We start from the raw sequence: 14499 nt of genomic DNA, 5'->3' as shown, positions 1-14499 counted from the left end.
ATAAAACAAAATTGCAGTGTAGTACTGAGGTGCTACACTAGTCAGAGAAGTTGGATGGTTATCTCCATTCTGGCTGTTATCTCTGTTCCCATAGTGCATTCCCCGGTGGGACAGAGAATTGGGCATCGCGGAAGATTGGGATCTGCGCCCGAACGCAATGCTCCAACCCCCTGCTGGCATGGTGAACGAGGTCCATGATGTTCGCCAGCAGGGGGATACAAATGGGTCTAAATGACCCATTTGTATCTATTTAATGGGACCGGCGCCCCATGGTCTTGCCTACCGTGTTTCTCCGGTTCCCGTGCCCAGGAATCACATGAGCGTGGATCACTTGAGGTGTCAGCAATCGTGAAACTGGCATGGTGGACATTGTAGTGGGTCAAGTGGACAACGTTGGCCCACTGCAAAGTCCACTAGGCCAGGCCACACTGGTAGAGACCATCCCCCCCACCATGCACTGCCTGCCCACGCCACCTCTAGCAGATCCCCCTATGACTCCCCCCCCCCCCCCCTACAGATACCTCTAAATAGGGAGACCTCCTGGACCCTTGTAATAGGAGGACACCCTAAGGACCCCTGTAATAAGAGGACCCCCAAGAACCCCTGTAATAGGGGGACCACAGACAGTGTCACCTGTAATATGGGGCCCATCCACAGGGATCCGTGTAATCAAGAAACATTCCACAGGGATCGCCTGCCTAAAAGAACCACATCACTGACACTGAAATGGTGACACCCCAATGTGTGTCAACATTGACCACATCAAAGGGATATGAATACATTCCAAGAACTAAGTGCATTCCAATCACTCAAGCGTGTGATTTGCTGCACTTACTCTCTTTGATGGGGTCGATGTTTACAAACATTGAGGTTTCATCTCTTAGGCCACTGAAATGTGAAAGGATAAGGATGGATCAAAGCTGCAGATGGTTTTTACAAGCTGTCAGTCACAGACTGGCTTGTAGATAGTGAATCTGTGTGAACCAGAACCAGGCACAGGGGGCGGGATTCTCCGATAATGGGGCTTCGTGTTCACACCGTCGTAAACGCCGGAGCATTTTACGATGGCATCATCTGGCCCCTAGGAGCAGCGATCCTGCGCCACACAGGGGGCCAGCATAGCACTGGAGCGCTTCACTCAGCTCCAGCTGCCGATTCGGGCGCCAGCACGGGAGGCGTGGGTCCACGCAAGCGCGCCACGGCCGGCGCAGGTCCGCGCAAGCGCGCCACGGCTTGCGCGGGTCCGCGCCGGCCCCCGGACAACATGGCGGAGCCCCACAGGGGCCCGGCGCGGAGGAACATAGACCCTCTCCTGGATTAGCCCGCCGGCCGATCGGTAGGCCCCGATCGCGTGCCTGGCCACTGTGGAGGCCCCCCCCGGAGTCTGATCCCCCTCTCCCCCACACCAGGACGGCCCCCACAGCATGAGAATCCCAGTTTATGCCAGAATCTGGGGCGGCACCATTTTTGCGATGCTCCATCCCCTCAAAAACGGCATCCTCACAAGTATGCCATATGGACATCCTCAGGACGTCACCTGAGGCCCACCCCCGATGCTCCAATCCCAATGGGCCGAGTCCCCGATAGCGTGGGACACTTGTGAAGGCTACGGACTGAGGCCAGCACTGCCACAGTCGGTGGGGGGCGGGGGGGGGGGGGGGGTGGAGTCGTTCCGCTGGCAGGGGGGCCTTCATCAGGGACTGGGGGGACTGGTGGAGGGTGACAAGGCTGGTCACAGGGCAATTTTTGGCAGGCCGGGTCCGTGTGTGGACACCGCATTTTGCACGGTGCGGCTGCCGCAGGCCACCGCCGTGCACATGCGCGGCTGAGAATGTGGCCATTCTCCGGCCATATCCGCAGGTAAAGCTGGGGGCTTTACTCTGCGTGGCTGCTAGCCCCCCACCGGATGGAGAATCGGTGCGGGAGCGGCGCCAACTTTCTGGTCATAAGACCAGAAGGATCCTGCGGGCATAGCCGCAGGATCAGGGAATCCAGCCCATAGTCTGCCAAACAGAAAATCCCGTCTTTCGGTTGAGATGTTAAACCAAGTTTTGCGGATGGACAGAGGATGATCCGACAATATTATTTTGAAAAAGTGCAGGAGAGTTATCCCCAGTGTCCTATCATTGTCATTCAATCATCACAAATAGCTTTCTCTTGTCTTCTCCGCATGATTGTTTGTGGGAGCTTTGTGTGCTCAGATTAGCTGTCTCATTTCTGACATCGCAACAGTGATTAGACTTCAAAAGGAGCTAATTGGCTGCACTGCATCTTGGGATGTTCTGACATCATGAAAGGCACTACGTAAATGAAAGTTTTTTTCTATGGTACAGTTGTAATGCATTAGCAACAATAGTGAAAAGTTAGCTTTCAAGTAAATACAGGTCTCACAAATGATTAGCCACCCAGCTACTACCCCCCTTTTTATGTTCACTCCTGGGTTGTAAGCGCCTCTGGTAAGGCCCATCCCTAATTACCCCATGAAGTTGGTGGAGAGCTGCCTTCTTGAACTATTGCAATCCATCTGATGTAGGTACACCCAAGAGCGTTCCAGGATTTTTATGCAAAGTCAGTGGAGGAACAGGAATATAGTTCTAAGTCAAGATGGTGTGTGACTTGAAAGGGAAATTGCAGGCGGAGGTATTCCAGTCATCCCCTGCCCTTAACCTTCTTGACATTAGGGGTCATTGGTTTTGAAGGTTCGGTTGAAGGAAGCTTTTTGTTGCAGTGCATATTGTACATGGTACACACCGCTGCCAGTATGCACTGATGGTAGAGGGATAGATGGGGTGCTGATCGAACAAGCTGCTTTGTCCTAGATATTGTCGAGTTTCTTGGGTATTGTTGGAGATGCACACATCCTGGAGAGGTATTCCATTACACTTCTTACTTGTGCCTTGTAGATGATGAAGGGGAATTACTCTTCATAGATTCCCAGCCCCTGACTTGCTCTTGCACTCAGTATTTATATGGCTCCTCCATTTTGCATCCTGGTGTCCAGCAAAAAGCCATCAGGATGTTGATAACAGGAGGTACAGCTGTTGACTGTCAAGGGGAGATGGTGAGATTGCCTCCTGGTGGTCATGATCATTGTGTGGCAGGTGTGGCATGAATGGTAATTTGCCAATTTGCAGCCCAAGGGTGAATGTTGTCCAGATCTTGCTGCATGCAGGCATGGACTGCCTTAATAACGGAGGAGTTGCAGATGGTACTGAATACTGAATCTCCGCTTCTGACCTTATCATAGATTGATGAAGCATTGATGAAGCAGCTGAAGGTGGCTTGGCCTAAGATTACATCTTGAGAAACTCCTGCAATGGTGTCCTAGAGCTGAGATGACTGGCTTTCAACAAGTTCAACTACCTTCCTTTATGCTAGATATGTCTCCCAAGTAGTGGAGAATCCGCCCCCCCCTCCTCAAACCCTGTCCCCCTCTATGCCCTCACCCAATTCTCATTGTCTTCAATTGTGCTCGGGCTCCTTGATTCCACACTCAGTCAAATGCTGCCTTAATGTCAAGGGCTTGTCGTGTTGGGTGCTCTGCTACACAGACGAACCAACACGGTTGCGGATGGTACAACTCAGTTTTATTACTAACAATATTTACAATGGTAAACTGGTTACTGTAGTTCGTTCATTACCCTTGAATCTGTGGACCTATCCCTAACACTATCTTGTAGTGGCACTCAGCACATGGTGGATGTCTGAGTGGCTTGCTGTGAGCTCTGTGCTCTGAGCTGTCTCCTGCTGGAATGAGCGGGAAGTGTCGTGTTCCCCGTTTTATAGTGTGTATGCTCTTGCCTGTGATTGGCTGTGGTGTTGTGTGTGTATTGATTGGTCCGTTGATCTGTCCATCAGTATGTATGTATGTTTGCACCATGATGTTTACCTGAATATCATGACAGGGCTGTCACTCGATTTTGCCTCGGGTGTCCAGTTCTTTGGATCAAGGCATTAATAAGGCCAGGGACTGAGTGGCAGTCCGAACTGAGTATTGGTGAGCAGGTTTGTTGCTAAGCAAATGCCTTTGAATAGCACTGAGAGTGACACGTTCCATTACTTTCTTGATAAATTAAATGAGCTATCCACCCCAAATGGCATCGAGACTCAGCTCATCATGGTCAGCAATGTATTATAGGGTGTCCCAGAGGACATCCAGCTCATACAAAGGTGCATCTCCAGGATAAGACAATGGTGTTGGTGGTGGTGATCGGTGCAAAGTTGTGGGAAATCTCACCAATGCCTTGTACAGTTGTATAAACACTTCCCTACTTTAAAACTCTATTCCTTTAGCTATGAAGAACAAAATTGCATTTGACTTCCCTGTTACCTACTGTACCTGCATGCTAGTTTTCTGTGATTCATGCTTGGGACACCCAAATCCCTCTGCACCAAAGCACTCAGATGTTTCTCTCCATTTAAATACTAAATTGCCTTTCCATTTTTCTGACCAAAATGGATAACTTCACACTTATCCATGTTAAACTCCACCTTTTGGTCCACTCACCTAATCTATATGTATGCCCATTTGTAAATTTCTTATTTCCTCATTGCAAGTCACACCTTGGTGTATTCCCCTATTTCTCCAGCAGCTTTGCCTTATTCAAGGATCTTACACTGTACCAATTCTCTCTGATCTTCAGAGTCCATCCTCTTCTGTCCCCTCCTTCCCTTCTTTCCACCATTGGCAGTTGTGCTCTCAACAGTTGCGATCCCATCGTCTGGAATTCAGTTTGTAAGCCCCCATGTTCTCCCACTTCCCTTCCCTGATACAAGATTCTCCCCCCCACCCCGCCCCCCCCTCCCAATTGCTCCTTCTCCTATGTCCCATCATCCTTTTTTTTCAACCTTTGTGAAATACATTGATATGTCAGCTGTTGTTAACGCCAGTAAATAAGTGATTGCTGCTGTTTGTTATTGATTAATATAAAATGTCTTTATTTTTCAGCCTGTGACCTTGTGGCACAAGGGATTTTGGCTCTTGTTAGCTCCACTAGCTGTGCACCATCAGCTTCACTGCAGTCCTTTGCAGATGGAATGAATATTCCTCACCTCTACATTCAGCGCACACCAGCTGGAACTCCACGTTCTCAGTGTTCTATAGCAAGGAATGCTCGAAACAGTGATTACACGCTTTCTCTCCGTCCTCCTGATTACTTCAATGAAGTCATTCTTAAAGTAATCACAGAATTTTCCTGGCAGAAGTTCATGATCTTCTACGATGATGCATATGGTAATAACAAAGCCTGGTTTTCCTTTTAATTGTCAAGTACAAATAACTGTCCCAGATTGTATGGCTTCAATACTATGTAAAACAAATAGTTTTTTACTGAAAAATATATGACCAATATGAACAAAATCAAAATGGCCATGTTTTGCATGGGATGAAAACAGTATTCATGTGTTTTTACCATTCTACCCAAAGAGAAGCTAAACACATCAGTTCACATAATTGGTGCAAAAGGATATTTAGAACATGGCTGTGCCTAAGACAAAGGGGAAAATAAATGAAACGTACAGCCTGTCAGATTGAAAGATTTCACATTGTTTTTATGGTAAGAACTTGCATTGATCTGTGAATTTGAAGGGACATGGTCTTATTCATTTCCAGCATCTGCGGCACAGAAATTTTGATTTGTCTAAGCAATCAAGGAAATCATTAGATCGAGAGTCGTATGATGGATAGAGGTGGGAGTAGCAATAACTGGTAATACAACACTAAAGGTGCATAACATGCCAATACAGGCTTTATCATGCTTAAACTTCCCACAGCTTCATTTATATCAGATTGTACCATTGCATTCAGCATCTGTCGTAATCATTTGCTGCATTCAGTATGGGCAGATTAAACACAGGGTGAAGAGTATTATTCTACAATAATGTGAGGTAGCCAACATTTTATAAAAGTCAAGAGATGAAGGAAGCTTACCTGATTTACTGTGATGATCCTTTGCCTATCCTTAAAGTAGCTTTCTCTCCTGGTAGCTGAAAATAAGATTTTAGCAAGTGGTCATTTTGCGATGACAATTACCCAGCTGATTATCTCTTCCCAAGTTTATTTCTGTGACTTTTATTTCTTTTGGGTGCTCCCTTAAGCATCTGGCTGATACGTTGACATAAAATTTTTGTCTGTGCTATTTTAATGCACTTGCTAGCTAATTTGTTTTAAATGCGTTAACAACTGCAATTACATGACAGAGGCTGCAATTTAGCACAAACATGTTAAGCAATGCACTAAGTGGCTTACAGAGAAAACAAAATCCCCCATTGTGCAGATTCTTGAGTGGAGAATGCAATTGTGAGTTGATATTTGCTGCCAGTAACTGCTGCATGTGATGTTTACCATCATTTTGTTTGTAGTCATAGCTTTCAAATTCCCAGTCAACACATCTGGATATCCAATTGGTTTCTTACTGGGGGCATTGCTGTTTGTTAAAGCACCAAGTTGTGATTATCACCGCTGAGCTCTGATTTGTTGGCTTACATTTCTGGTATCATAATATTGCAAAGCTTTGACAAAGAGTCATCCAGACTCGAAATGTCAGCTTCCTTCTCTCTCCTCAGATGCTGTCCGACCTGCTGAAATTGTCCAGTATTTTCTGTTTTTGTCTTTTATTTTGAGATTTGAACAATGGATATTTGAAATCATTATGTGCATCATGGACTTAAAGCAGTTAATAGGGCAACTGTATATTTCTTTCCTCTGGTATACAATAATCAAAGTGCTAAATTCTCATACTTAATGTTTTGAACATTTGAACAGATATTCGTGGGATTCAAGAATTTTTGAGCCAAGCTGGTCAACAGGGAATAGAGGTTTCACTCCAAAAGGTTGAGGCCAGCATAAGCAGCATGTTCACGGGCCTTTTCTCCACTCTTGGGTTCGATGAGCTGAGCCGTTTCCGAGACATGCTTCGAAGAGCCTTACTTTTCCTTAATCCACGTACAGCAAAGACCTTCATTAGTGAGGTAATGAATTTCATATATTTGATGATTATACACACTAAAATCTGAAACAGAAGTAGCAAAGTCTGGTTTAAAAAAAACACACACACAAACAAGCAGGCCCATGAGCATCAGTATACCCAGAGTGGAAAATAAAACCCAGGAAAACTTTGGAAGTGACGGGTACTGGTCCAAACTGATCCTTTGCACGTGGAATTCCAATTTGGACAAGTGCTGGTAATTTTCCAAGTTTTACTGTTTTTCTTCCTGCAACTTATAATTACTTGCCACCTTTAATGTAATGAGCATTCCAACGGGCATCACTGGAGTATTAGAAGACAAAGTGTGACACCGAGCCACATGAGGAGTTATTCTGTCAGATGGCCAAACTTGGTCCAAGAGGTAGATTTTAAGGAGTGTCTTAAAGGTGGAAAGCAAGTTAGAGAGTCAGAATGGTACAGGGAGGACATTCCAGTGATTTAAGGCCTAGACAAGTGAAAGCACGTCCCCTCGCCCCCAGAGGTGGAACAACTAAAATCAGGGAAGTGCAAGAAATTAAAGGAGCGTCGATGTCTTGGAAGGTTGGAGGGCTGGTGGAGGTTACGGCGATAGGGAGGGATGAGGCCACAGAGATGTATGAAAACAAGGATGAACATTTGAAAATCAAGATGTTGTTTGACCAGGGGCCAGTGTATGTCAGCAAGCACTGGGATGACATTGGAAAGAGACTTACTGTGAGTTAAGGCACTGACCAATGGCCTCCGAAAAGTTCCAGAGATGAAGAGGAGAGGATTGCAAAGATGATTCTGGATAGGAGCGAAAGCAACAGGGTAGTTGTTATGGGGGACTTTAACTTTCCAAATATTGAGTGGAAACGCTATAGTTCGAGTACATTAGATGGGTCCCTTTTTGTCCAATGTGTGCAGGAGGGTTTCCTGACACAGTATGTAGATAGGCCAATGAGAGGCGAGGCCATATTGGATTTGGTACTGGGTAATGAACCAGGACAGGTGTTAGATTTGGAGGTAGGAGAGCCCTTTGGTGATAGTGACCACAATTCGATTACGTTTACTTTAGTGATGGAAAGGGATAGGTATATACCGCAGGGCATGAATTATATCTGGGGGAAAGGCAATTATAATGCGATGAGGCAAGACTTAGGATACATCGGATGGAGAGGAAAACTGCAGGGGATGGGCACAATGGAAATGCGGAGCTTGTTCAAGAAACAGCTACTGCGTGTCCTCGATAAGTATGTACCTGTCAGGCAGGGAGGAAGTGGTCGAGTGAGGGAACGGTGGTTTACTAAAGCATTCGAAACACTTGTCAAGAGGAAGAAGGAGACTTATGTAAAGATGAGACATGAAGGTTCAGTTCGGGCGCTCGAGAGTTACAAGTTAGCTAGGAAGGACCTAAAGAGAGAGCTAAGAAGAGCCAGGAGGGGACATGAGAAGTCTTTGGCAGGTAGGATCAAGGATAATCCTAAAGCTTTCTATAGATATGTCAGGAATAAAAGAATGACTAGGGTAAGAGTAGGGCCAGTCAAGGACAGTAGTGGGAAGTTGTGCTTGGAGTCCGAGGAGATAGGAGAGGTGCTAAATGAATATTTTTTGTCAGTATTCACACAGGAAAAAGACAATGTTGTCGAGGAGAATACTGAGATTCAGGCTACTAGACTAGAAGGGCTTGAGGTTCATAAGGAGGAGGTGTTAGCAATTCTGGAAAGTGTGAAAATAGATAAGTCCCCTGGGCCGGATGGAATTTATCCTAGGATTCTCTGGGAAGCTAGGGAGGAGATTGCTGAGCCTTTGGCCTTGATCTTTAAGTCATCTTTGTCTACAGGAATAGTGCCAGAAGACTGGAGGATAGCAAATGTTGTCCCCTTGTTCAAGAAGGGGAGTAGAGATAACCCCGGTAACTATAGACCACTGAGCCTTACTTCTGTTGTGGGAAAAATCGTGGAAAGGTTTAGAAGAGATAGGATGTATAATCACCTGGAAAGGAATAATTTGATTAGAGATAGTCAACAAGGTTTTGTGAAGGGTAGGTCGTGCCTCCCAAACCTTATAGAGTTCTTTGAGAAGGTGACCAAACAGGTGGATGAGGGTAAAGCAGTTGATGTGGTGTATATGGATTTCAGTAAAGCGTTTGATAAGGTTCCCCATGGTAGGCTACTGCAGAAAATACGGAGGCATGGGATTCAGGGTGATTTTGCAGTTTGGATCAGAAATTGGCTAGCTGGAAGAAGACAAAGGGTGGTGGTTGATGGGAAATGTTCAGACTGGAGTCCAGTTACTAGTGGTGTACCACAAGGATCTGTTTTGGGGCCACTGCTGTTTGTCATTTTTATAAATGACCTGGAGGAGGGCGTAGAAGGATGGGTGAGTAAATTTGCAGCGACACTAAAGTCGGTGGAGTTGTGGACAGTGCGGAAGGCTGTTACAAGTTCCAGAGGGAGATAGATAAGCTGCAGCGCTGGGCTGAGAGGTGGCAAATGGAGTTTAATGCAGAAAAGTGTGAGGTGATTCATTTTGGAAGGAATAACAGGAAGACAGAGTACTGGGCTAATGGTAAGATTCTTGGCAGTGTGGATGAGCAGAGAGATCTCGGTGTCCATGTACATAGATCCCTGAAAGTTGCCACCCAGGTTGAGAGGGTTGTTAAGAAGGCGTACGGTGTGTTAGCTTTTATTGGTAGAGGGATTGAGTTTAGGAGCCATGAGGTCATGTTGCAGCTATACAACACTCTGGTGCGGCTGCATTTGGAGTATTGCGTGCAATTCTGGTCGCCGCATTATAGGAAGGATGTGGAAGCATTGGAAAGGGTGCAAAGGAGATTTACCAGAATGTTGCCTGGTATGGAGGGAAAATCTTATGAGGAAAGGCTGAGGGACTTGAGGCTGTTTTCGTTAGAGAGAAGAAGGTTAAGAGGTGACTTAATTGAGGCATACAAGATGATCAGAGGATTGGATAGGGTGGACAGTGAGAGCCTTTTTCCTTGGATGGTGATGTCTAGCACGAGGGGACATACCTTTAAATTGAGGGGAGATAGATATAAGACAGATGTCAGAGGTAGGTTCTTTACTCAGAGAGTAGTAAGGGCGTGGTATGCCCAACACTAAGGATATTCAAATGGTCATTGGATAGACATATGGACAATAAGGGAATAGTGTAGATGGGCTTTAGAGTGGTTTCACAGGTCGGCACAACATCGAGGGCCGAAGAGCCTGTACTGCGCTGTAATGTTCTATGTTCTATGCTCTATGTTCTATGACCATGGAGTTTTGGAAAGCCTCAAGTTTAGGGAGGGTGGAATGTGGATGATCAGTTAGAAGTGCATTTGACTTGTCAAATCTAGAGGTATCAAAGGCATGAATGGGGATTTGAGCAGCAGGTGAGCTGAAACAGGCTAAGTCAGGAACTGTTTCGCAAATAGGTGGTTTTAGTGATGACACAGATATGAGGACAGAAGCTCATTGTAAAATTATATTTAGCCTGATCAAGTGGAAACACACTGGTAAGCCCCACTCTCCGTTTTAACTGCCCTCTACCCAAGGCAAGCCAACTGCAAAATGTTAACACATTAAATTTACTGACGTTGAAGTTCATGTTGACCATTTAAATAAGGATGTATGCAGAAAGAGTTATGTAAGGTGCTGAGGACAGCAGGAAATGATAGATTGTGAATGCAGCATTCTTGTGGTTATCAGGACAAAATATGACAAGCATAGTTTTGTAATAAGATTCGCCATTCCCTATACTCAGCAGGTCAGAAAATAAGACTCATCATTTTGTCAGGATAATTAAATTAGCCATAATAAATATTTTCAGTGATTACAGCCTCACCAGAAACATAATGGTCAGGCACTGACTGAAACATGAAAGAATGATATCATTCCTGTCCTTAATGTTTCAGTAACTGGCCTAATTTTTCCAGGTGGTCAATAATAATAATTTTATTTACATATGATACAAGAGAAACCTGCACTTGTATTAACAGATCTGGTTTGCATTAGTTCCACAAATAGTGACATATTTGCAGTGCTTGCAAGTAAGCAGTGGAAATATTACAATAATGTATGTTAAGGTAATGGCAACTGTAAATTCAGATTTGTTTGTTTACTGCACAAAGTTTTCCCACAATGTGAAGGTAAATTATAATTGACATTTGCTTCAAATTTTATGTCAAGCTTATCTGCTGCATGTGGCTGTTTTTCATGCCATACATATGCCATTAATGGCTACAGTGAATCAACTCATCATTGCAGTGCATTCTATCTTCAAGCATGTGAACAGAATGAGAAACACATTTTATGATGTCTCCAAAGGAACCCATGTCAATCGCAGCCAACTTCATGAGATTGCTTAGTGTGTCTTTTAAAAAAGTGATCAGTCAATCCACATGAGATATGGACACCCTTTGATTGCTCAGAGTTTAGCAGCAAAAACATCCCAGCCTTTGAATATGTTAGCCAATACTCAAGAATTCAGACAAATTCTATGAACATTATTCAGACAGTTGCTTGGGGCTATGAAAAATTTGATGTATTCTTGTCAATATTTTATTTTGTTGTCTATCCCTTCAAAATTCAGTCATTGTATGTAATCGGTTAGAGTTTCTGCTTTGGGTGCCATGACAAATTGCAACTGAAATTGCACCCAGCTTGAAAAGTGTATTTTTTTCCCTCTGCATTTCGCTCAATCTCAGCTGCATATCTTCAGATATAAAATCTGCCAGGAACCAGCGCAATTGAACATGATATTAAAACTTACTTTGTTAAATATTGCTTTAAAAAAAATCATTCATACATCTAAGAGTTGGTTTAAGGAAGTTGGATTAAAAGGTAATAATAATAATAATCTTTATTATTGTCACAGGTAGGCTTACATTAAAACTGCAATGAAGTTACTGTGAAAATCCCCTAGTCACCACACTCCGGCGCCTGTTCAGGTACACTGAGGGAGAATTCAGAATGTTCAATTCACCTAACAAGCATGTCTTTCGGGACTTTTGGGAGGAAACCGGAGCACCCAGAGGAAACCCATGCAGACATAGGGAGAACGTGCAGACTCCGCACAGACAGTGACCCAAGCCCGGAATTGAACCTGGGTCCCTGGCGCTGTGAAGCGACAGTGCTAACCACAGTGCTACTCTGCCACCCTTCCCTATCCTTTCCTCTCCAAAATAAGTAGTTTGATCTGTATCTCTCTGTCATCTGAGTAACCTAAAATTAAATTCATTTATAAGAAAACATATCAATCTATTTTCTAATTATGTTAGAATGCATTAGTTACTTTCTTACGAAATGAAAATTAACCTCAGATTTAAAAGCTTTTACAACATGTGTCCTTGAACTCCTGCAAATGAACTCAATTAGCAGAAATTTCAAGTGATGTTCAATTAACCTTATGGATGAGGCCAACTTTGTGGGCAGAATCTGCTTCCGATGCAATGTTTTTAAAACAAATGCAAAAGATCAACGGGATGCGAGTTGCACCAAATGCATATTGTACTTAAAATACCATGATCTCTTGAGCAGGTTCTTCCAATTTTGCCCAAATTGTGTCGAAGAGACCATCACAATTGAATGGAAAGTCCAGGTGATTGAGCTTAAAAGCTAGCTTTTGCCAAAGTCTTGATACAAGCCGATTCTGATAATAGAGCTGCAGAATTACCTTCCTTCAGCTTAAGACAGAATCAAACACACATAGACCTTGCGATGGATACAGGTTGTACGTAGTCAAAATGGCTTACTCCTGCACCTAATTTGTATGTCCATATGAAATTTCAGATCAACAAAGAGGCTCTTTGAAGACCTTAAAGTAAAAGGTTGATTTTCCTGAAAGAGATGGAAAAGAATGGGGGTGGAATTTTCCCCAAATTGCACAGTGTTGGAGCAGGCGAGAAAAGCTGTGTGAAACACGTCGGCATCGCAGATGTCTTATTTCGCCTGATTAAACAGCAATCTGTTAGTGGTCTGTTTGAAGTTAGATAAAAGATTTCAATTCTAAGTATAATACTATTCTATCACAACTTGATTATTTTCCTGTTAATTTTTTTAATAAGTCATATTTTAAACTTTGGATTTGGGTTTATTGTCACGTGTATCGAGGTAACACAGATACAGACATCGGGTAAAGCATATGAGTGTAGTACTACTCAGCAGAGTAGGTGTGTGGAGAGATCAGTTCATTCCATAAGAGGGTCATTCAGGAGAATGGTAACAGCGGGGAAGAAGCTGTTTTTGAATCTGTTAGCGTGTGTTCGCAGACTTTTGTATCTCCTGCCCGATGGAAGAGGTTGGAAAAGAGAATAACTCGGGTGAGAGGGGTCTTTGATTATGCTGCCCGCTTTCCCAAGATAGCTGGAGGTGTAGACAGAGTCAATGGATGGGAGGCGAGTTCATGTAATGGACTGGGCTATGTTCACAACCCTCTGTAGTTCCTTACGGTCTTGGGCCACACAGTTGCCATACCAGGCTGTGATGCAGCCAGATAGGATGCTTTCTATGGTGCATCTGTAAAAATTGATGAGTCAATGTGGACATGCTGGAATTAAGAACATAAGAACTAGGAGCAGGAGTAGGCCATCTGGCCCTTCGAGCCTGCTCCGCCATTCAATGAGACGATGGCTGATCTTTTGTGGACTCAGCTCTATATTCCTACCCGAACACCATAACCCTTTATTCCTTTATTCGTCAAAAAACTATCTATCTTTCTTCCTTAGTTTCCCGAGGAAGTATAGGCGCTGTTGTGCTTTCTTGTTCGAAGCAGTGACATGGGTGGACCAGGACAGATTTTGATAATGTGCACACCTAGGAATTTGAAACTCTCAACCATTTCCACCTTGATGCCATTGATGCAGACAGGGGTGTGTAAGACACTTTGCTTCCTGAAATCAATGACCAGCTTATTTGTTTTGCTGACATTGAGGGAGAGATTTATTCTCATAGAATTTACAATGCAGAAGGAGGCCATTCGGCCCATCGAGTCTGCACCAGCTCTTGGAAAGAGCACCCTCCCCAAGGTCAATGCCTCCACCCCATCCCCATAACCCAGTAACCCCACCCAACACTAAGGGCAATTTTGGACACTAAGGGCAATTTATCATGGCCAATCCACCTAACCTGCACATCTTTGGACTGTGGGAGGGAACCGGAGCACCCGGAGGAAACCCACGCCACACAGGGAGGATGTGCAGACTCCACACAGACAGTGACCCAAGCCGGAATCGAACCTGGGACCCTGGAGCTGTGAAGCAGTTGTGCTATCCACAATGCTACCGTGCTGCCCCGTTTCTGTCATTACACCATTCCACTAGGTTCTCTATCTACCTCCTGTACTCTGAATCATCGTTGTTCGAGATCCGACCCACTACGTTCGTGTCATCAGAAAACTCGTCGATGGATTTGGAGCCAGATTATGCCACACAGTCGTGTGTGTATAGGGAATAAAGCAGGGGGCTAGGTATGCAATCTTGCGGAGACCCGTATTGAGGACTATCGTGAAGGAGATGTTTTTGTTTATCCTTATTGATAGTGGTCTATGGGTCAGG

General features: G+C 44.5%; 1 protein-coding gene across 1 annotated transcript in view; it reads left to right on the top strand.

The window, feature by feature from the left end:
• The window catches only part of LOC140426923 (glutamate receptor ionotropic, delta-2-like), a 758287-nt gene that overhangs the window by 339800 nt on the left and 403988 nt on the right, over window positions 1-14499 (top strand). The window contains exons 4-5 of the mRNA XM_072512211.1: window positions 4949-5233; window positions 6764-6969. Coding sequence (XP_072368312.1) covers window positions 4949-5233; window positions 6764-6969 — 491 coding nt within the window. The remainder of the gene's footprint in view (window positions 1-4948; window positions 5234-6763; window positions 6970-14499) is intronic.

This window comes from Scyliorhinus torazame, chromosome 7 (genome assembly GCF_047496885.1).
Source record: "Scyliorhinus torazame isolate Kashiwa2021f chromosome 7, sScyTor2.1, whole genome shotgun sequence".
Taxonomy (NCBI): Eukaryota; Metazoa; Chordata; class Chondrichthyes; order Carcharhiniformes; family Scyliorhinidae; genus Scyliorhinus; species Scyliorhinus torazame.
This window is presented reverse-complemented; position numbering and strand designations above follow the sequence as displayed.